Source organism: Oncorhynchus keta, chromosome 19 (genome assembly GCF_023373465.1).
Source record: "Oncorhynchus keta strain PuntledgeMale-10-30-2019 chromosome 19, Oket_V2, whole genome shotgun sequence".
NCBI classification, from domain to species: domain Eukaryota; kingdom Metazoa; phylum Chordata; class Actinopteri; order Salmoniformes; family Salmonidae; genus Oncorhynchus; species Oncorhynchus keta.
The window spans coordinates 70,392,860-70,417,559 of record NC_068439.1 but is presented as its reverse complement, the minus strand read 5'-3'; the positions used below and the strand labels follow the sequence as shown (position 1 = coordinate 70,417,559).

General features: G+C 44.1%; 1 protein-coding gene across 1 annotated transcript in view; it reads right to left on the bottom strand.

Annotated features, from left to right (window-relative positions):
* LOC118398800 (connector enhancer of kinase suppressor of ras 3-like) overlaps positions 1 to 9,146 on the bottom strand; it is a 66,492-nt gene extending 57,346 nt beyond the window's left edge. Inside the window, exon 1 of the mRNA XM_035794516.2 lies at positions 8,888 to 9,146. Coding sequence (XP_035650409.2) covers positions 8,888 to 8,939 — 52 coding nt within the window. The 5' untranslated portion in view covers positions 8,940 to 9,146. The remainder of the gene's footprint in view (positions 1 to 8,887) is intronic.
* Positions 9,147 to 24,700: the final 15,554 nt, after the last annotated feature.

The window sequence follows — 24,700 nt, the reverse complement described above, 5'->3', positions numbered from 1 at the left end:
TGATATAAACTGGATGGGGACACTGTGTCCCTAGTGGCATCCTATTCCCTATATATTGAACTACTTTTGAACAGAGCCCTATTGCACTTCAGCGTGCCATTTGAGACTCAGGCACTGAAGGGAAAGCTTCCATCCCCTGCTATTTTGAGGAATGATTAGACATAAAACTGAGTCATAATAATAATACTAACTGAATAACAGCCTCTCCTATCTATGTTCCTATGTTCGTCAGAGAAACTAATGGTAACACATAAATAGTCCAGTGGCCATTTGATTAATTGTTCAACAGTCTTATGGATTGGGGGTAGAAGCTGTTAAGGGACCTTTTGGACCTAGACTTGGCGCTACGGTACCGCTTGCCTATTATATAGGTCCTGGATGGCAGGAAGCTTGGCCCCAGTGATGTACTGGGCAGTTCGCACTACCATCTGTAGCGCCTTACAGTCAGATGCCGAGCAGTTGCCAAACTAGGCGGTGATGCAACTGGTCAGGATGCTCTCAATGGTGCAGCTGTAGAAGTTTTGAGGATCTGGGGACCCATGCCAAATCTTTTCAGTCTCCTGAGGGGAAAAAGGCTTTGTAGTGCCCTCGTCACGACTGTCTTGGTGTGTTTGGACCATTATTTGGTGATGTGGACACCAAGGATCTTGAAACTCTCAACCCGCTCTACTTCAGCCCTGTCGATGTGCATGTGGGCCTGTTCGGCCTGCCTTTTCCTGTAGTCCACGATTAGCTCCTTTGTCTTGCTCACATTGAGGGAGAGGTTGTTGTCCTGGCACCACACTGCCAGTTCTCTGACCTCCTCCCTATAGGCTGTCTCATCGTTGTCAGTGATCAGGCCTACCTGATCTACCACCGTCAGCAAACTTAATGATGGTGTTGGAGTCGTGTTTGGCCACACAGTCATGGGTAAACAAGGAGTACAGGAGGTGACTAAGTACACACCCCTGAGGGGTCCCAGTGTTGAGGATCACCGTGGCAGACGCGTTGTTGCCACATGGGGGAGGCCCGTCAGGAAGACCAGGATCCAGTTGCAGAGGGAGGTGTTTAGTCCCAGAGTCCTTAGCTTAGTGATGAACTTTGAGGGCACTATGGTGATGAACGCTGAGCTGTAGTCAATGAACAGCATTCTCACATAGGTGTTCCTTTTGTCCAGGTAGGAAAAGGCAGTGTGGAGTGCAATAGAGATTGAGATTGCATCATCTGTGGATCTGTTGATGCGGTATGCGATTCACCATTAGTGTGTACTGCTTAGTGATAATTTGTCAACCATTAGTGTGTACTGCATAGTGATAACGCGTAGTGATAATGTGGTCAACCATTAGTGTGTACTGCATAGTGATAATGTGGTCAACCATTAGTGTGTACTGCATAGTGATAATGTGGTCAACCATTAGTGTGTACTGCATAGTGATAATGTGGTCAACCATTAGTGTGTACTGCATAGTGATAATGCGTAGTGATAATGTGGTCAACCATTAGTGTGTACTGCGTAGTGATAATGTGGTCAACCATTAGTACAGCATCATGCCAATAAGTTGTTTAGTACATCTGTTATGTGTAAAAGCAGCTGCATATCCCGACTATCTTCCTTTATTCAATACAATTACTTTGAAGACGTTCTGGTGGTGTCATTAAGCTGTAATCAATGTAAACAACATGACCTTGTAGTCGTTAGTGACCAGTGGTCACACATAACTGCAACCGGTAGGTAAGTGTATGTGACGTGTCACCCTATTTATTTTACCTTTATTTAACTAGGCAAGTCAGTTAAGAACAAATTCTTATTTTCAATGACGGCCTAGGAACAGTGGGTTAACTGCCTGTTCAGGGGCAGAACGACAGATTTGTGGACTGTGGAAGTAGGTGGAAGAGTCTTATAACGCAGACTCAGGTGACTCCAAGATGAAACTTGGGATGGATCCTAAATGGAACCCTATTCCCTATAGTGCGCTACTTTTGACCCATGCGGCTAAGGTCAGAAGTAGTGCACTATATAGGGAATAGAGTGCCCTTTGGGACACACACTTGGAGTCCTCCTCCTCCCTCTAAACAAGCACATAAACTGGATGCTCCTGTCCTGTGGGAAGAAGTGTCATGCATACAGTCTTCCTTATCCAAAAGATAACAGTGAGTGTGTTATGTCACCCCCAAATGAAAAATATCAAAAGGGCAAATCTATATTGATCTAATAGAATAAGGATAACCGCTTGATAACAACCCTTATTTCAAAATTATTAATGTATGCCTTTCTTTTCTTCAGTAAATAACTCAACAGAACTGGCAGTTGCATGACCTAAATCTATAGTCTTGAATCTTGATTTTCAATCAATCACAATCATCCTCTATAATCACACCTGCCAGAAGAGCATGGGAAAATGCAGACTTGCCTGAGCGTGTTTCTCACTAATGTTTACTTCTACTGTATCTGAGTTATACATTTTCAAAGTTCATCTCATATATAAGGGGCAGGATATATAAAACATACTATTTTTTACTGTTCATTGTCAATTATTTCCCTGATATTACCATTATTACACTCTGGTTATTTATATGTTTATAAAAATCGAATCAAATCAAAATAAATTGTCACATGCGCAGAATACAACAGGTGTAGACCTTAAAGTGAAATGCTTACTTACAAGCTCTTAACCAACAATGCTTTAAGAAGTTTTAAGAAAAATAATTGTTAAGTAGAAAATAGATAAGTAAAAAATATAAAATAAAAGTAACAAATAATTAAACAGCAGCATTAAAATAACAATAGCAAGAATACAGAGTCAATGTGGGGGGGCACCGGTTGAGGTAATTGAGGTAATATGTACATGTAGGTAGAGTTAAAGTGACTATGTATAGATAATAAACAGAGAGTAGCAGCAGCGTAAAAGAGGGGTCTGGGTAGCCCTTTGATTAGCTGTTCAGAAGTCTTATAGCTTGGGGGTAGAAGCTGTTACATAGCCTTTTGGACCTCGACTTGGCGCTCCAGTACCGCTTGCCGTGCGGTACCAGAGAGAACAGTCTATGAATAGGGTGGCTGGAGTCTTTGACAATTTTTAGGGCCTTCCTCTGATACCGCCTGGTATAGAGGTCCTAGATGGCAGGAAGCTTGGCCCAAGTGATGTACTGGGCCATACGCACTACCCTCTGTCGTGCCTTGTGGTCAGAGCCTGAGAAGTTGCTCTGCCCGGCAGTGAAGCAAGCAGTAAGGATGCTTCCTAAATACCTGACAGACAGCTTCAATAAATTATGTCACTATATTTACACGCATTTGAAGGTATGCCAAGAAATATCTGAGATGTAGCTAATTGAAATATTGACAGCCCAGGGGCCTCCCGGGTGGGGCAGTGGTTAAGTGCACTGTACTGCAGCGCCAGCTGTGCCATCAGAGTCCCTGGGTTCGCGCCCAGGCTCTGTCGTAACCGGCCGCGACCGGGAGGTCCGTGGGGCGACGCACAATTGGCCTAGCGTCGCCCGGGTTAGGGAGGGCTTGGTCGGTAGGGGTGTCCTTGTCTCATCGCGCACCAGCGACTCCTGTGGCGGGCTGGGCGTAGTGTGCGCTAGCCAAGGTGGCCAGGTGCACGGTGTTTCCTCCGGCGCATTGGTGCGGCTGGCTTCCGGGTTGGATGCGCACTGTGTTAAGAAGCAGTGCGGCTTGGTTGGGTTGCATGACTTTCAACCTTCGTCTCTCTCTTACCTACCGGTTGCAGTTATGTGTGACCACTGGTCACTAACGACTACAAGGTCATGTTGTTTACATTGATTACAGCTTAATGACACCACCAGAACGTCTTCAAAGTAATTGTATTGAATAAAGGAAGATAGTCGGGATATGCAGCTGCTTTTACACATAACAGATGTACTAAACAACTTATTGGCATGATGCTGTACTAATGGTTGACCACATTATCACTACGCAGTACACACTAATGGTTGACCACATTATCACTACGCAGTACACACTAATGGTTGACCACATTATCACTACGCATTATCACTATGCAGTACACACTAATGGTTGACCACATTATCACTACGCAGTACACACTAATGGTTGACCACATTATCACTACGCATTATCACTATGCAGTACACACTAATGGTTGACCACATTATCACTACGCAGTACACACTAATGGTTGACCACATTATCACTACGCATTATCACTATGCAGTACACACTAATGGTTGACCACATTATCACTACGCGTTATCACTATGCAGTACACACTAATGGTTGACCACATTATCACTACGCAGTACACACTAATGGTTGACCACATTATCACTACGCATTATCACTATGCAGTACACACTAATGGTTGACCACATTATCACTATGCAGTACACACTAATGGTTGACCACATTATCACTATGCAGTACACACTAATGGTTGACCACATTATCACTATGCAGTACACACTAATGGTTGACCACATTATCACTACGCGTTATCACTATGCAGTACACACTAATGGTTGACCACATTATCACTAAGCAGTACACACTAATGGTGAATCGCATACCGCATCAACAGATCCACAGATGATGCAATCTCAATCTCTATTGCACTCCACACTGCCTTTTCCTACCTGGACAAAAGGAACACCTATGTGAGAATGCTGTTCATTGACTACAGCTCAGCGTTCATTACCATAGTGCCCTCAAAGTTCATCACTAAGCTAAGGACTCTGGGACTAAACACCTCCCTCTGCAACTGGATCCTGGTCTTCCTGACGGGCCTCCCCCATGTGGCAACAACACGTCTGCCACGGTGATCCTCAACACTGGGACCCCTCAGGGGTGTGTACTTAGTCACCTCCTGTACTCCTTGTTTACCCATGACTGTGTGGCCAAACACGACTCCAACACCATCATTAAGTTTGCTGACGGTGGTAGATCAGGTAGGCCTGATCACTGACAACGATGAGACAGCCTATAGGGAGGAGGTCAGAGAACTCCCGAGCCTGTACGGGAGTTGTAGCAATGAGACAAGATAGTAGCTACTACAACAATTGGATACCACGAAATTGGGGAGAAAAAGGGGTAAAATTCAAAACAAAAACAAAAATATATATATATATTGACAGCCCAAAAACAAGCGGCATATGGCATTCATAACATGCAACACATCAGCCCTCGATAGACGGCTTGGGTTCTTTAACTGGGACAACCCTCCTAGGACAATTAAAGGAAGACAGCAGTACCATCTGAATAAAGACAGCTTCCTTCATTTCCATCTAATAGATGCTAATTCAAGGGGCTCTGATGCTCCACTCTTCTTAATGGGGTGAGCTGCTAACAGGTCAAGTGTATCATAATGTCATCAATCACAGCTTAACGACACATCAATATGAACGCCTGCCGTAAATGCTGACACAATGTCCATGCAGGGGTTGTGTGGAATGTACTGTCAGATCCTCTACAGACGCTGTCTCATCTAGGGTTGCAAAGGGTCTGTCATGCCTTGGTCTTTGTATTTTGTGTTTTCGTTATATATTTGGTCAGGCATGGGTGTTGACATATTTGGTGTGACATGGGTTTATATATTGTATTTTCGTATTGGGGTTTGTAGTATTTGGGATTACGGCTGAGTAGGGGTGTTGTATAGGCTTGGCTGCCTGAGGCGGTTCTCAATCAGAGTCAGGTGATTCTCGTTGTCTCTGATTGGGAACCGTATTTAGGTAGCCGGGGTTTCACTGTGTATTTCGTGGGTGATTGTTCCTGTCTCTGTGTAGTTTCACCAGATAGGCTGTAATTAGGTTTCACGTTCCGTTTTGTTGTTTTGCATTTGTATAGTTATTTCATGTATCGCTCTTCCTTCATTAAAGACATGAGTAACCACCACGCTGCATTTCGGTCCGACTCTCTTTTGACAAACGAAGAACGCCGTTACAGGGTCGGAAACTTTTCGGTAAATTTCCGGAATTTTCCCAGAAATTGTCCATGGGAAGTTAAGCCTGGGAATTTAGGGAAATTCACTTAAATTAATCAAAAAAGATAGCTTGTAACAGTGAACCTTTTTTGTGGGATACACATAAAGCAATTCTAGGTCTTATGGCATATTTTAGTTAAACTATCCCCAATTCAATGGAATTGCAACCCTCTGCATGCACAATGCATTCTTCCATCACATGCACTCTTCCATCTCATGTACAGCTGATTCTCAAGATCTTGCACACTAATGAGATGCTATTGAGCCCACACTACTACACTGTCTGGGCCAAGGACTACATGCTTTCTGGTCAGTTTTGATTATATACTGGGTGGGGTGAATATACTTTATCAGACATACAATGACTTTTTGTTAACTAGTAAATAGTAGCCTACAGCAAAGTGTGTTTAAATCATTTTGAACTTGTTAAGAATTTCTGCTAGTTAGTTTTTGCTACCATGTGGGTTTTAGCTTGCTTGAGCCTGATAGATACATGTTACATTTGAAAACATTTATCTTACAAAGCAGTTGTTTAATCCAACTGCTTAACTATTTATCTGTACATGGAATTGTATTTTTATTTTATTTTATTCATTGTTTTCTAATCTTTACAGGAAAATGCCACGGGCACTATCTGATGTTGGAGACATTTCACTGCAGCTAATGTAGAAGGAAAAGCTATGTACATGTGCAAATACTGTGCCAAAGCATATGTGAAGAATGCAACAAAGATGCAGAATCATCTGGCCAAGTGCATAAAGTTCCCTCAGCACTCACAACAAGCAACCTCTGACAAAAGTCTCTCTACTTCTATTTGAGGTGAAAATGATGAATCAGACACCTTATCGATAGCAACAGCTCATGGTCCTCCTGGAATCAGAAGTTCTTTTGACCTAATGGAGGAACGTAGTAAGAGAAATGCTGATGAATGTCTTGCTCAAGCTGTGTATGCAACTGGTTCACCTCTGATGCCCAATGTGTATTGGAAGAGATTTCTGAATGTTCTTCACCCAGCATACACCCCTCCAACCAAACATGCTTTATCTACTAATTTCCTGGATGCAGAGTTCAACAGAGTTCAAGTGAATGTCAAGCAAATCATAGAGAAAGCAGACTGTATTGCAATCATCTCTGATGGGTGGTTGAATGTTCGTGGGCAAGGAATAATTAACTACATCATCTCCACCCCTCAACCAGTATTCTACAAGAGCACAGACACAAAAGACAACAGACACACCGGTTTCTACATTGCAGATGAGTTGAAGGCAGTCTTCAATGACCTTGGGCCACAGAAGATATTTGCACTGGTGACAGACAATGCTGTAAACATGAAGGCTGCTTGGTCTAAAGTGGAGTCCTACCCTCATGCATTGAATCTGCTCCTCAAGGGTATCATGGCACTGAAAACAATGGATACACTCTACAATAGAGCTAAGGAAATGGTTAGGTATGTGAAGGGTCATCAAGTTATAGCAGCAATCTACCTCACTGAGCACAGTGAGAAGAATAAGAGCACCACACTGAAGCTTCCCAGCGACATCCGTTAGGGTGGTGTTGTCATCATGTTTGACAGTCTCCTGGAGGGGACTTGTCTCCAAGAAATGGCCATATCAGTCTGCTGATATGGACAGCCCCATCAAGAGGACCCTCCTGGATGATGCATTTTGGAAGAGAGTGGAAAGCAGCCTGAAACTCCTGAAACCTATAGCAGTAGCTATTTCACGGATTGAGGGAGACAATGCCATCCTGTCTGATGTTCAGACTCTGCTTGCAGATGTAAGAGAAGAAATCCGTACTACCCTGCCCACTTCACTGTTGCTCCAAGCAGAGGAAACTGCAGTTATGAAATACATCAAAAAGCTGAAGACTTCTGCCTGAAACCCATACACGCTGCAGCGTACATGTTGGACCCCAAGTATGTTGGGATGAGCATTCTGTTTGGTGCAGAGCTCAACAAGGCCTACTGTATGGTGCCATCACTACTGTGTCTCTCCACCTTGCCCTGGATGAGGGCAAAGTTCTTGGCAGTCCTTCAATATTCCCTTTCTTTTGTTGTTCAGTGAAATCATCCCATGTGAAGAGTCAACTCATTTAATTAAAGTTCAAATCGTAACTAAATTGTTTTTACATTTCAATTGGAAGGATTTAATCATTTGCAATTATGTCTACTGGCCATCCATGATATCAAAATTATAGTTTTAGGCATGTTTTGCAGCTATACAGTGTTTGTTTAGATTTACAATGTTTACAACCATTGGAGTAAAACAAGCTTATATGTTGGGTTCTGATGGGGTTGAACTAAGCTCATTATGCATTCATGAGTTATATTCTTCAAGAATCAATGGATATATATCATTATTTTATAAGATTTTTAAAAATTGATGTAGAAACTGCAGATTGACCCTTTTAAGGTAGCCTACCAGTGAGTTCATAAAAGGTGACCGTTGAGCTTTGGTTGTCAAAAACACATAGTGTGCACATGTACGTCAAAGTAAGCATAAACCCTTCTCCCCGTTGGCACACAATTTCCTTTCATCGTCAAATGTAATTTTAAAATGGCTTTAAAGATGAGACTTAATAGCTGCCCAAACAAGCAATAAAACACAATGTTACCAAGTATTAATACGATACCTAGGCTGCTTCTAATAGATACCGATTGTCAAATTTGCAACTTTTGTTGCTATTTGTAAAATAGACTAGTGTAGACTAGTGTAGACTAACATTGATACGCTTACTTACGGCCCTTAGAAACAATCCCGAGAGAAAAAAAACACATAATTAAAGCAGAACGTTTGACAATTCATTAATTAACAGGCAATTAACTATGCAATAGCCGAACAACGAATTATATAGCTAAAGTTAAACAAACATAGGCTATTCAAAAAATGTATTACACATTAGGCTAATATAATGGTAACAGTGTATGTTACCATTAGGAAGGCTTATCAACTCACCTCTTATCCACTCTACAACTTGTTTAGAAGTCCACTTTGTTATGGGATCCATCTTTGAAATGGTGCTCTCTAAAATTGAACCGGCTTTTTTTTATTTGTCTTTTAGGTTAGCTTAGATGGAAAATCAGTAATTCCACATAGTAGGCATAATAGATACGTAACTACGACGAAATGACATGAACATAGTCCTATCACGCACGCCTCTCCCGCTACAGCCCGGATGACAGACCGATCGCATGTGGGGAAACAACAAGTTTACAGTGGAGCGGCGCAAACCTGAGAAGGGGCGGGAGTATCCGATTACAGATCAGGTCATCAAGCCTATTCTACTAAAACCGTTACATATATCAATTCTACTAGAGTCCATTGCAGGCAAATAGCGAAGTTTATTGTGAAACTTCATGAATGTACTAATCAACAGGTTTCTATGACAATAATACAGTACACTAACCTAACCTATCCTAACCTAACCTAGCCTAACCTAACCTAACCTAACCTAACCTACTATTATGAACAACATGTGACGTGTTAGAAATGTATCTCAAACTTTCTCAGGACAGATTCTCACACAACAGTTTGATCGAGTGGTCTCTAATTAGACTCCTCATATTTTCTACGTCTTAAACCATCTATTCATTCATGTGTTGGGTGTTGCCTGGTGTGACTTTTTTAGGTCCCAAAAGTTTCCCATGGGAAGAGTGCAGGCAACATTGATGTGGGGGCAGTGATATCACACAAGACATGAGGGGACAGGACTTTAAAGGGTTTTATAGGGATTTTGGGTAACATGGGTTATGAGAATAATTTTTAGATGACAAGGGTGTAAATGAACAACAACGCAATTTATTGTTGGTGGGTGTCATGTTTAATTGAATCAATAAGTTCATAATTATTTTGGGGGGGACTGAATAAATGACAGGCTTTGCCACTATATCTAGAAACATTGTAGCATTCATTTGTCTAGCATACAATCCACAACCTGTAAAACATCTTGAGAAGTAAAAGTTTTATTTAAGGAAAGACTGCCCTCTTCTGACAACAGGAGGTTGGTTGTCTTCTGCTACTGTATGTAGACTAGCCTACTACCCACTGGGCACACTTGGGTTGAATCAATGTTGTTTCCATGTCATTTCAATGGAGTTACCTTGAACCAACCTGGAATAGACTTTGAATTGATCAACCCCTGTTTCACAGATTATTGTGAAATAGACACAAAGTCCATTTTTTTCATGTGCAGTACACACATTTCTATACAGTGCATTTCAATCACAGATAAAGACAGTAAGTTACTTACAGTTTTTAACAATCACTTTGGCACTAATTTCAGAACCTTATGGTCATTTTTCAAAACTCTAGACACAAAACTCAAAACGGTCATCACTTGTAACACAGGCTGTCCAATGTTCAAAACATTGCATTGTGCATGCATATCTTTAAAGAAACCTTGCACTTGCAGAATCATTGGTTCAAATAACTTATTCATCATGAAATACCATAGGAACATTAATTTAGATCACCCACACGCAAGATACCGATAGTTTCACTGTGTAGTTGTTCGTTCAATCATTAAATATTGTAGTACAAAAAATTTGATACATGTTTCATTATGCTACTACACGTAAATACATCTCTGTAAAATAACTAGTAGAGAGAATTACTACAGACACAGTGGAATCATTGAACAGAATATGACATTTATTGATGAAATAAAATAAAATCACACCATAGGTTTCTTTGAATAAAAGCAAAAATAATTAGCTACAAAAAAGAAAAAGCAGTTAAAGGTCAACTGCAGTGTTCCTCACCTGGCTTAGTGTAAAAAGCAAAACAAAGGATTGATTACTGTACTTCTATATTTCCTTCAAACCTGTCTTGTGGATTTGGCCACAGGTTCTCATCCACAATGGATGTTTTCATTAGCCAAACATCTTGGGAAGGATCTTCGGGCGAATCCAGGCCCAACACTGGTCTGCCGTGATATCATTGCATGCGTCATCCATGGCCTGGAGAAGGGTGGCTTGTTCGTTGAGGGTGCCTATCATATACCTTCCACCTCCATGTGGAGAAACATTCCTCAATCGTGTTAAGGAAAGGAGAGAATGGGGGTAAATTGTGGATGGACCTGAAACCATGCTTGAGCAGGGTGGAATCTGACATCATCCCACACAATGACATACTGTAGGTCATGCCATCAGCTCTACAGACCTGATTTAGCTCATCAAGGAAGGTTACATTCAAACAGTGAATCATGTGGCTGCCTGCAACTCAATATATAGAGTATATAGAGTAGAGAGCTGTAGATGTTGTTCGACCTAACATTAGAACGGGCAAGATGCGTAATCTAAGCAACTTGATTGTTGATGCCACACATGGTGATTCCAGTATCTCAGAAACAGCTGCCTTCCTGGGAGTTTTACGCACTACAGTCTCTAGAGTTTACAGAGAATGGTGCGATAAACAAAACACTTTCAGTGAGCGGCAGTTCTGTGGGCAAAACACCTTGTTAATGAGAGAGGTCAGAGGAGAATGTCCAGACTCATTCAAGCTAACAGAAAGGCCACAAATTCTCAAATAACAGCTGTTTAAAACAGTCGTGAGAAAGAAGATCTCTTAACGTACAGCACCTTGAATAATTCAGGCTGTTGTGAAGGCAGGGGGGTCCTACCCAGTAATAGATAGGTGTACCTAATGAAGAGTGTACAGTAATGTCAAGTCTGAAAACATGGTCTGGAAAAGTGGTACATGGGACAATAGAAACAGTGTCTGATAAAGAATGATGATGAAATATTACATCCATAGATAATGTAGTCCAATTGGTTCACGTTCCACAGTAATTGGTGTCAATGGATCTCGTTATCCTGAAACTTTCATGATCTAAACATGGAATATTGTTTGTCAGTTTCCATAAAACTATGCATTAAGAGTAATGCAACAGTTACTTTGATCAGTTGTATCAATTGATAGTTAGATCATTGTAATGAAATGAATAGACTGTCATCTCAGATGTAATGTGTGAATTGTATTTTGAAATGGTAATACTTTGATGTTTAGTTGTGTCATTTTGAACAGGTGATTTTAGTTCAATGAACAAATGATCTTATCTTTATGTGTATTGTATCCAAGCAATTGGAAAAAATGGTAGTTTTGAAAAATTTGCATTTTGATCATTGGTTGTGAGTTTTGTGTCTAGAGTTTTGAAAATGACATCAAGATCCCGAAATTAGTGCCAAAGTGATTGTCAAAAACTGTAATAAGACAGAAACAAGGGAGGTTTGTAGGGGGGTATGGGTGGGTGTACAATGCGAACGTCAGCAATGCAGTGTGTTTGAATCTCATAACGGATAACTAGTATTTTCGCTACTCTGCAACTACTTACTACTTTTTAGCTACTTTGCAACTACTTAGCATGTAAGCTAACCCTTCCCATATAACATAACTCCTAAACCTAACCATTTAACTTCTTAGCTAGCATGTTAACTCACCCTAACCTTAAGCCCTAAACCTAACCCTAAACTTAACCCCTAACCTTAACCCTAAATGACTTAAATGTAACCCCTAGCCTAGCTAACGTTGGTAACCTAGCTAGCCTTGCTAACGTTAGCCACAACAAATTGGAATTCGTGTAATGTACCAAATGGGTTATGAAGAAAGAAAATCATGTAATACACACAAAATGCGTAATGATGAAAATCATGTAATATACATGAAAAAGTGGACTTTTTCGGAAGACTGTCAAAAATGTGTGTCTATTTCACAATAAACTGTCATAGCGTGTCGGAATTTATGTCTGTGCCCATTGGGTAATAACAGCTGTAGGATTTTAATTTGAGCTGGCGTCACAAGGGCACGGCGCTCTGGTTGATCAATGCAGCAGTTTGTCCTTCGGTTGGTTTTGTTGTTAGGAGTGGAAAACCATGTCCTTTATGAGAGCTACACAGAGAGGGAAATTAGACATTCTCTGTAACAATAGTGTGCACGCGTGTACAATTTATTACATAAACAAGCTTCTGAAGCCTTTTTAAACCTCAAATACACAACACGTTTTAAATGTACTGCATTGCAGGAAGGTTCTCCTGCATCAGGTGTACAATGCGAACATCTAGCAACCCAAAGGTTTTCACTCATACACCCTCTCCGGCCTCTAGGTCATCAGGCTTCTGATTATCCCGCACACCTGTTACCATCGTCTCGCGCACCTGTGCCTCATGACACTCACCTGGACTCCATCACCTCCTTGATTATCTTCTCTATATCTGTCACTGGCCTTGGTTCTTTCCTCAGGTGTTATTGACTCTGTTTTCATGTCGGTGCGTTGTTTGTGTTTCAAGTTTCGTGTTTATTGTTTATTTTATTTATTAAAACACTCACTCCCTGAACTTGCTTCCCGACTCTCAGCGCACTCGTTACACATCTGTACTTGACTTTAGCAGTTGGAGAACACTTTACAGGGAAGTCAATGCTAACTCCCCCAAAATATATGTACCAACTAGAAAAATTAGTTGGTATTTACATTATCTCCATAGCTAACTTGCTCAGATTGGCTATTTGGAACAAGCACTATCTTTACGTGAATCTGTCGGTGAGACTGTTCATTGAGGCTCAGAGTCATATAATTACATACAGAATACAATATAATAGGATCGCTATGCAGACTAAATTAGACTATAACATTAGGCTCGCAATACAGACTTGTACTGTATATGCAGGATTACTTGGGTATTCATTAATGACTGCAATGTAGAACTTGTGCAGACATTGACAAGTAAGCCCTCCTCTGCCGAAATATAAACTTGTTCTGAACAATATTTCCCTTTCTATGCTTGACACGCTTGTGTTCCAAGGTTTTGCTATTCTGTAGTTTTCCACAGGCCAAGACTAATAGAAAAAAAGAATGATTTGTTTGGAGGAAATTCACTGTGGGCCAGGAAAATGTATCGGCGTAACAAGGGCATGGCGCTCAGGTTGATCAATGCAGCAGTTTGTCCTTGAGTTGGTTTTGTTGTTAGGAGTGGATAGCCATGTCCTTTATGAGAGCTACACAGAGAGGAAAAATATACATTCTCTTTAACAAGAATGTGTGTGTGTGCTTGCATGCACATGTGCGTGTACAATTTATTGCATAAACAATAATATGATATTTTGTACTGTATGTGTGATAATGAACCGGCAATGTCACAAAAGGTTTTCTTTTTGGTCCTTGACTTAGCATGCCTCCACAATATACAGTACAACCTCCATCACTGCCTTTGTAACACCTGTTACTTTCAGTGCAGTACGCTTTTCGCTTGCAGTGTATCTCTTGACGTCCTGTGTTCAGATGAGACTTCCTGTGTGACTGATGCATTCTTGTTCTGCCTTGAGCATTGGTCATCGTTTGTGATAGCGAAATATCAAACTGTCGGGGCGACAAAACAAACCCAGGCAAGACATAATGTTTCAAAAAAACAACAGGCAAGACATCACAACATGCTCTATCTGAGAGTTATCTAGTGGCTGCTGGGCCAGCCACCCTTCGATCCAGCCTGGTCTCATAACTAGACGTAACATAGTAAATGTAAATCCGACACACTCAAATTAGTATGCTATGTTACGTTTACATAATACAGAAGGTTACTTAGGGCAAAATGAAAGGAGAGCAGTTGGTTGGTGTGGATGGGTGGGTGAATAATGCAAATGTATAGCAACCCAAAGGATGTGTGTTCAAATCTCATCAGGGACAACTTGAGCTAATTAGCAACTTTTAAACTACATACTACTTTTTAGCTACTTTGCAACTACTTACCATGTTAGCTAAGCCTACCCCTAACCTTAACCCTTTTATCTAATCCTTCCCCTAACATTAACCCTTTAACCTAACTCGTAAACCTAACCTTAACATCTAGCCTAGCTAATGTTAGCCAGCTAGCTAACGTTGGCCACAACAAATTACAATTCGGGAACATATTATACATTTTTCAAATTCATAACATATTGTACATTTTGCTAATTTGTAACTGTCACGAGTCCGACCGAGGGTGTTTCCCCTTCCCGGGCGGGTGGAGCTCGGCGGTCGTCGTCACCCTGTGGTGCGTTGGTGCTATTAAAAGACACACAGCATTGAACTCTGTCTCCTGCATTTGACTCCACACCCACGACACCCGGAGCATTACAGAATCCCGCACCACCAAATCGAATGGAGTCAGCAGGAGCAGCAGCCAACCCTCTCCCATCGATGGAGGAACGGGTTCTCCACCACACCACCGTCCTCCATCGGATCGGATCCGCGATGGATCAAGTGATGGAGAGAATGGACAGATGGGAGAGGAGTGGTCTCCTCTCTCCACCTTCGGCACCCACGGTTCCGGACTCCCCATCTCCCGACTCCAGCACCCTCCGTCTGACGCTACCGAGGGCTTATGATGGATCGGCGGCGGGTTGCCAGGGGTTTCTGCTCCAGCTGGAGCTATACCTGGCCACCATCAGACCCACTCCCTCAGGAGCAGAGAGGGTGAGTGTCCTCATCTCCTGCCTCACGGGTCGTGCTCTGGAGTGGGCGAACGCAGTCTGGAATGGCCCAGACTCAGCGCGGGAGCACTACACAGACTTTTCCTGCCGCTTCAGTGCCGTGTTTGATCACCCTCTAGACGGCCGAGCGGTGGGAGAACGACTATTTCATCTCAGGCAGGAGAGGAGGCGCGCCCAGGATTACGCGCTGGAGTTCCGGACCTTGGCAGCCGGATCTGGGTGGAACGACAGGGCCCTTATGGACCACTACAGGTGTGGTCTCCGAGAGGACGTCCGCCGGGAGCTAGCGTGTCGGGACACCACTCTGTCATTGGATCAGCTGATTGACATGTCCATTCGACTGGATAATCTGCTGGCTGCCCGCGGGCGTTCAGAGAGGGTTCTGTGCGTTCCACCACCCAGCCCCTCCACTCCCATTCCAATGGAGTTGGGAGGGCCTGCGCCGAGGGGTACCGGAGGAGGAGGCCTTCCCTGCACCAACTGTGGTCGGAGAGGACACACGTCTGATCGGAGCTGGGGGGGTCCGTCTGGGAGTAGAGATGGCAGGCGGAACGCTTCTCGGTCACCCCAGGTGAGTCAGCATCAAACTCACCCAGAACCCCTTGTTGGCCACATGTTTGTCTTAACCTTTTTCCTCCACTTTTTCCCCTCTTCCCAGCATAGGGCGCTAGTAGATTCAGGCGCAGCTGGGAACTTTATGGATCGCGGACTCGCCCTTAAGTTAGGGGTTCTGCTGGTGCCGATAGATTCTCCTTTCCCCGTGCACTCCCTAGATAGCCGGCCATTAGGGTCAGGGATGGTCAGGGAGACCACGGTCCCACTGGACATGGTGACGCAGGAGAATCATAGGGAGCGTATCAGTTTCTTTATTATTTATTCGCCTGCGTTTCCAGTGGTGCTGGGGACTCCCTGGCTGGCCCGGCACAATCCTAAAATTTTGTGGAGACAGGGGGTTCTCCAGGGGTGGTCAGAGGAGTGTTCTGGAAGGTGTTTGGGAGTTTCCATCGGTGCCACGTCGGTGGAGAGTCCAGACCAGGGTTCCATGGTGTGCATTCCCTCCGAGTATGCCGATTTGGCAATCGCTTTCAGTAAAGTGAAAGCGACTAAATTACCACCTTATCGACCGGGAAGGGATTGTAAGATAGATCTCCATGTAGACGCTGCGCTTCCCAAGAGTCACGTGTACCCGCTGTCCCAGGAGGAGACGTTGGCAATGGAGACATATGTCACGGAGTCGCTGAGACAGGGGTACATTTGGCCCTCCAATTCACCCGTCTCCTCAAGTTTCTTTTTTGTGAGGAAAAAGGAGGGAGGTTTGCGTCCGTGTATCGATTATAGAGGTCTAAACGCCATCACAGTGGGGTATAGTTACCCTCTACCTCTCATCGCTACGGCGGTGGAATCGTTCCACGGAGCGCAGTTCTTCACAAAACTGGATCTCAGGAGCGCGTATAGTCTGGTGCGTATTCGGAAGGGAGACGAGTGGAAAACCGCATTTAGTACTACATCCGGCCACTATGAGTACCTCGTCATGCCGTATGGGTTAAAAAATGCTCCAGCCGTTTTCCAATCTTTTGTAGACGAGATTCTCAGGGACCTGTGCGGGCAGGGAGTGGTTGTTTATATCGATGACATTCTGATCTACTCGGCCACTCACACCGTGCATGTGTCTTTGGTGCGCAAGGTGCTTGGTAGACTGCTGAAGCATGACCTATACGTCAAGGCTGAGAAATGCGTGTTCTCTAAACGAGCCGTCGCTTTTCTGGGATATCGCATTTCCACCTCGGGGGTAGTGATGGAGGGTGACCGCATTAGTGCCGTGCGTAATTGGCCGACTCCGACCACGGTAAAGGAGGTGCAGCGGTTTTTGGGTTTTGCCAACTACTACCGGAGGTTTATCCGGGGTTTTGGCCAGATAGCGGCTCCCATTACCTCACTGCTGAAGGGGGCCCCGGTGCGGTTGCAGTGGTTAGCAGAGGCGGACGGAGCATTCAACAAGTTGAAGGCGCTGTTCACTGATGCGCCCGTGTTGGCGCATCCGGACCCCTCTCTAGCATTCATAGTGGAGGTGGACGCGTCCGAGGCTGGGGTGGGTGCCGTGCTATCACAGCGCTCGGGTACGCCACCAAAACTTCGCCCCTGCTCTTTCTTCTCAAGGAAGCTCAGCCCAGCGGAGCGTAACTATGATGTGGGGGACCGGGAGTTGCTAGCGGTGGTTAAAGCTCTGAAGGTGTGGAGACACTGGCTTGAGGGGGCTAAGCACCCTTTTCTCATCTGGACTGACCACCAGAATCTGGAGTATATTCGGGCAGCTAGGAGACTTAACCCACGTCAGGCAAGGTGGGCCATGTTCTTCACCCGTTTCCGGTTTACTTTGTCTTATAGACCGGGCTCCCAGAACGTGAAGGCTGACGCACTGTCCCGCCTTTACGACACGGAGGATGGGTCCACCGAACCTACTCCCATCCTTCCCGCCTCAAAGCTGGTAGCCCCAGTGGTATGGGAGGTGGACTCGGACATCGAGCGGGCGTTATGGGCTGAACCCGCTCCTCCTCAGTGTCCAGCGGGGCGAAGGTACGTGCCGCTTGGTGTTCGGGACAAACTGATTCGGTGGGCTCACGTCCTACACTCCTCGGGTCACCCTGGGGTGACAAGGACAGTGGGGAGCCTTCAGGGGAGGTATTGGTGGCCTACGTTGGCTAAGGACGTTAAGGGTTATGTCTCCTCCTGTTCAGTGTGCACTCAGAGTAAGGCTCCTAGGCACCTTCCTAGAGGGAAGCTACAACCCCTCCCCGTTCCACAGCGGCCATGGTCACATCTGTCCATAGATTTCCTGACCGATCTTCCGCCGTCTCAGGGGAACACCACGGTTCTAGTGATTGTGGATCGGTTCTCTGCCGTCTCCTCCCGTTGCCCGGTATCCCTACAGCCCTACAGACTGCGGAGGCATTATTCACCCATGTCTTTCGGCACTAAGGGGTACCGGAGGACATCGTTTCTGATCGGGGCCCCCAATTCACGTCTCGGGTATGGAGAGCGTTCATGGAACGCTTGGGGGTCTCTGTCAGCCTGACCTCCGGTTATCACCCCGAGAGTAATGGGCAGGTGGAGAGAATGAACCAGGAGGTGGGTAGGTTTCTGCGGTCGTATTGCCAGGATCGGCCAGGGGAGTGGGCACGATACATTCCCTGGGCTGAAATGGCTCAGAACTCACTACGCCACTCCTCTACTTACGTGTCCCCTTTTCAGTGTGTGTTGGGGTACCAGCCGGTCCTGGCACCATGGCATCCGAGCCAGACCGAGGCTCCTGCGGTGGAGGAATGGGTACAGCGCTCCAAGGAGACCCGTCCAGGAATCTCTACAACAAGCGAGTGGACGGCAGAAGAGGAGTGCTGACCGCCACCGCAGTGAGGCCCCCGTGTTTGTACCGGGGAACAGGGTCTGGCTCTCGGCCCGAAACCTACCTCTCCGCTTGCCCTGCCGGAAGCTGGGTCCGCAGTTTGTAGGGCCCTTTAAAGTCCTGAGGAGAATAAACGAGGTGTGTTATCGATTACAACTCCCTTCCTATTATCGTATTAACCCCTCGTTTCATGTGTCTCTCCTCAGGCCGGTGGTAGCTGTTCCCCTGCAGGACAGTGAGGTGCCGGAGGTCCCCCCCCCCCTCTCTGGACATCGAGGGGTCCCCGGCGTACACGATCCGGGCCATTCTGGACTCAAGACGCCGGGTGAGGGGCCTGCAGTACCTCGTGGACTGGGAGGGGTACGGTCCGGAGGAGAGGTGCTGGGTACCGGTGGGGGACATCTTGGATCCATCCATGTTGAGGGATTTCCATCGCCTCCATCCGGATCGCCCTGCACCTCGTCCACCGGGGCTACCTCAAGGCCAGTGTCGGCGCGCTGCGGGAGCCGCGCGTCAGGGGGGGGTACTGTCACGAGTCCGACTGAGGGTGTTTCCCCTTCCCCTTTCCCCTTGGTCGTGATTTTTTCCATTGTATTTTTTGATTCCCTGTGTTTGGGAACGTAACTTTTGTGAGCACCCTGTGGTGCGTTGGTGCTATTAAAAGACGCACAGCATTGAACTCTGTCTCCTGCATTTGACTCCACACCCACGACACCTGGAGCATTACAGTAACATATCATACGAATTGTAATTTGTAACATATTATAAGAAATGGATGATGGACATCCACAAATTAATACATACCATACAAAACGTAACATATTACACTAAATTAAGTGTCTCGGAGCAACATTCAGAATAATATGAAATGCTCTAAGACCAGGCAGCCAGCATCAGTAGGTATCTGACAGCTGGTGTTCTCATTTGATTGTAGCCTACAACTATCTTGTACTGTAGGTTACTTTACTGTATAAAAATGTACAAGTAGAGTCAGCTATGAATGCAGTAAAATGGAATTCTCACTTACATATAATTTACAAAGTTCAACAATATAGGCAGTCTAATGCGGTGCAGCGGTAGAGCCGTTATCCGCTTGATCTCTTACAGTGCAAACATGCCAGGAAAAGTAGACCCTTAGCAACTATAGGGTTGAATAAATTCGCCATCAAAAGGTTGCCATAGTAAACTCCACATCGAAGAGGAAAACAATTAGCCAGCTAGAAACTCCAGCAAAGTTTGCTCGCGAGCTTGCTTAGACAGAGCTGGCTTTTGTGATTATCCATAGTTTTCATCCATAGTTTTCAGCATGTTGCTGGCACTGGTGGTGCTGAGAATTAAGAAATATGGTCAAACTAGCAAGTACTGCATTTGGAAAATATTCTCAATCGTTTGCTGAATGAAAATCGCCCACAATTCCAATTTTCATTCATAGCTCCCGCTAGCAACATCAAAGCAATTTTGTAATGACAGACCCAGCAGTGTTTTCAAATCAGACGGACTGACAGCCAGGAGCCAATACGACATGCATTTGTCAGCTAAATTACACATTTATTCTGTATCACTCAACTCTCATTTATGTGTCTCGTTTGTATTGAGAGGGATATAGCTAGATACACTACATGTCCAAAGGTATGTGGACACCCATTCAAATGAGTGGATTCGGCTATTTCAGCCACACCCGTTGCTGATAGGTGTATAAAATCGAGCACACAGCATGGCACCATCAACATGGCACCATCATCCTTTCAACATGGCACCATCATAGGATGCCACCTTTCCAACAAGTCACTTTGTCAAATTTCTGCCCTGCTAGAGCTTACCTGGTCAACTATAAGTGATGTTATTGTGAAGTGGTAATGTCTAAGAGCAACAACGGCTCAGTCACAAGCTCACAAAATGGGACTGCCGAGTGCTGAAGCGCGTAACACGTCTGTCCGCAGTTGTAACACTCTACTACCAAGTACCAAACTGCGTCTGGAAACATCATCAGCACAAAAACTGTTGGTTGGGAGCTTCATGAAATGTGTTTCTATGGTTGAGTAGCCACACACAAGCCTAAGATCACAATATGAAATGCCAAGCACACAAACCTAAGATCACCATGCACAATGTCAGGCGTCGGTTGGAGTGGTGTAAAGCTTGCCACCAATGAACTCTGGAGCAGTGGAAATGCGTTCTCTGGAGTGATGAATCATGCTTCACCATCTGGCAGTCAGACAGACAAATCAGGGTTTGGTGGATGCCAGGAGAACGCTACCTGCCCCAATGCATAGTGCCAACTGTAAAGTTTGGTGGTTCGGGCTAGGCCCCTTAGTTCCAATGAAGGGAAATTTTAACACTACAGTATATAATGACATTCTAGACAATTCTGTGCTTCCAACTTTGTGGCAACAGTTTGGGGAAGGCTCTTTCCTGTTTTATCATTCCAATGCCCCTGTGCATAAAATGAGGTCCATACAGAAATGGTTTGTCAAGATCGGTGTGGAAAAACTTGACTGGCTTGCACAGAGCCCTGACCTCAACCCAATTGAACACCTTTGGGATGAATTGGAACGTCGACTGCAAGCCAGGCCTAATCGCCCAACATCAGTGTCCGACCTCACTAATGCTCTTGTGGCTGAATGGAAGCAAGTCCCCGCAGCAATGTTCCAACATCTAGTGGAAAGCCTTTTTATTTTTATTTATTTGACCTTCATTTAACCAGGTAGGCCAGTTGAGAACAAGTTCTTATTTACAACTGCGACCTGGCCAAGATAAAGCAAAGCAGTGCTACAAAAACAACACAGACTTACACATGGGATAAACAATCGTACAGTCAATAACACAATAGAAAAATCTGTATACAGTGTGTGCAAAGGAAGTAAGAAGGTAAGGCAATAAATAGGCCAATAAGGGCTAAGTAATTACAATTGAGCAATATACACGAGTGATATATGTGCAGATGAGGATGTGCAGGTAGAAATACCGGTGTGCAAAAGTGCAGAAAAACAAAACACAAATATAGGGATGGGGTAGGTATTTAGTTGGATGGGCTATTTACAGATGGGCTGTGTACAGCTGCAGCAATCAGTAAGCTGCTCCGACAGCTGATGCTTACAGTTAGTGAGGGAGATATGTCTCCAACTTCAGTGATTTTTTCAATTTGTTCCAGTCATTGGCAGCAGAGAACTAGAAGGAAAGGCGGCCAAAGGAGGTGTTGGCTTTGGGGATGACCAGTGAATATACCTGCTGGAGTGCATGCTACGGATGGGTCTTGCTATGGTGACCAGTGAGCTGAGATAAGGTGGAGCTTTACCTCCCAGAGGAGTGGAGGCTGTTATTGCAGCAAAGGGTGGAGCAAATCCATATGAATGCTCATAATTTTGGAATGAGATGTTCGACAAGCAGGTGTCCACATACTTTTCACCATGTAGTATAAGTACTGTTGATGTGTTGCTGTACTCTTGGAACGGTCAGAGGGACAGGTAGAACGTGTGTGAGATAAACAATCAATAAGCGTAATTACCTGGAGAAATCCCATCTGCAATTTCTAAACAAAGCTGCTTTTATTTTTGTTTAATTTAACCTTTATTTAACTAGACAAGTCAGTTAAGAACAAATTCTTATTTACAATGACGGCCTACCTGTCACGATCGTTGTTGGAATGAGGTGAGGACCAAAGCGCAGCGTGGTAAGTGTTCATGTTTTTTAATTTTAATGAAACAAAACTGAACACTGAAATACAAAACAATAAACATGACGTAATCAAACCGAAACAGTCCCGTGTGGCACCAACACTTACACGGAAAATAAACACCCACAACTCAAAAGTGAAACCAGGCTACCTAAGTATGATTCTCAATCAGGGACAACAATTGACAGCTGCCTCTGATTGGGAACCATACCAGGCCGAACACAGAAAATCCCAAATTATAGAAAAAAAAACATAGACAACCCACCCAACTCACGCCCTGACCATACTAAAACAAAGACATAAAAAACTAACTAAGGTCAGAACGTGACACTACAAAGTGCAAAATTGCCTCCTGCGGGGACGAGGCCTGGGATTACAAATAAAAATATAGGTCAAAACACACATCACGACGAGATACCACAATACTACATAAAGACTGTACTTATAACTTGTAAAACCTTCATTTGAATAATTTTGAAGTGATCCAAATGGCAAATTCCTCTTTCATATATACATTTTGAGATACGTAAAACCAGAAAAAAAGTTGTATTTTATTTGGGAGTCTGGCTTTAAGGCTTGTTACTGTACATAACCTGGCCGAGACACCGAATGCATCCCAAATGGCACCCTATTCCCCGGCAAAGTGCACTACTTTTGACCAGATCCTTATTGGCCCTGGTCAAAAGTAGTGCACTATTAGGGAATAGGGTGCCATTTGGTAAGCAGCCTCTCACACTGAGTCTGGAGCCGAAGTTTCAACATACTTTGTTGAACTGGATGTCTGATACAGAGCTCTGTGTTTTGCTTTAGAAATGTTTGAATGACTCATACTAGAAAACGTTGGCATATCAAGACTTCCTGTTAAACATAACATTAATTAGTCTTGACAGTCAACTTATTTTTCTGCTGACGATGTAACTTAGGTCTAAAACACTATTTCTCCCTCTCCCTCTTTGTCAGCATGTTTGGATGAGTGTGCATAACCTGGGTAATCAATGTTACATCCCAAATGGCACCCTATTCTCTATATAGTGCACTACTTTTGACAACTATACAGGAAATAGGGTTCCATTTGGGGATGCAAAAAATGCCTCTCAGAGGGTGGTCTGGGTCTGGCACCAAGGTGTAGGACAACTGGACTATAAGAGGAACATCCATGTAGATATGACCTTCCTTCATTTTCCAAGTGAATCTGAGGTTTGGCGCCAATCTGTATTTTTCTTTCTACATGCTGTCAGATCCAGTTTCATTATGTTGTACCACCTACTTATCAGTCGTCTCTTTCCTTCATTTAATCTTTAACCTCTAACTACTGTGTTTCCTGTTAAAAGGTCTTTCCATTTCTACTCCATAAAACTCATGCACGCGAACACGCACAATCACACTCACTTATTAGGCCAATCTTTTAGGATCAGGATTACTGTAAAAGGGAATTATACCATGGCAACTAACTGCCAATATTTACAATACATTGTGGCCAGGTCCAGTGGCTCTGCTGTATGTAGATGAAGATAGAGGAGGTGGAGGTCAGAACAATGATGTATTATACACGTAGCACAGGAAACGGTTCTACTGGAGTCGAACCACAAATATTTACATAGGCCAATGTTTTTTTTCTTGTAGCATGAAAAGCATAGGTCCTGCAAAAGTCGATTTCGTACCAATGTCTAGTAGAAGAGTATTGCTCTCTAAAGAATAGTATTAAACTGAAAGAAAATACAAAAAGTGAAATAGTGAAATAGTGAAAAAAAACTATTCAGGTTATTTTAGCAGCACGGATTATATGCAAGACTAAGGGCATGTAAAGTAAAAATAAAAATAATCACATTAATGCCATGCCTCCTATTGCCACATTAACACATCAAAATCTGACATTGCCACAGTCCAGTAGGCCTACATGAGTATAAAAGTATAAAACAATCTATACTGAACAAAAATACACTATATATACAAAAGTGTGTGGACACCCCTTCAAATTAGTGGATTCGGCTATTTCAGCCACACCCGTTACTGACCGGTGTATAAAATCGAGCAAAAAGTCATGCAATCTCCATAGACAAACATTGGCAGTAGACTGGCCTTACTGAAGAGCTCAGTTACTTTCAACGTGACACCATCATAGGATGCCAACTTTCCAAAAGTTAGTTTGTCAAATTTCTGCCCTGCTAGAGCTGCCATCTAGGAGCAACAACGGCTCAGCTGCAAAGTGATAGGCCACACAAGCTCACAGAACGGG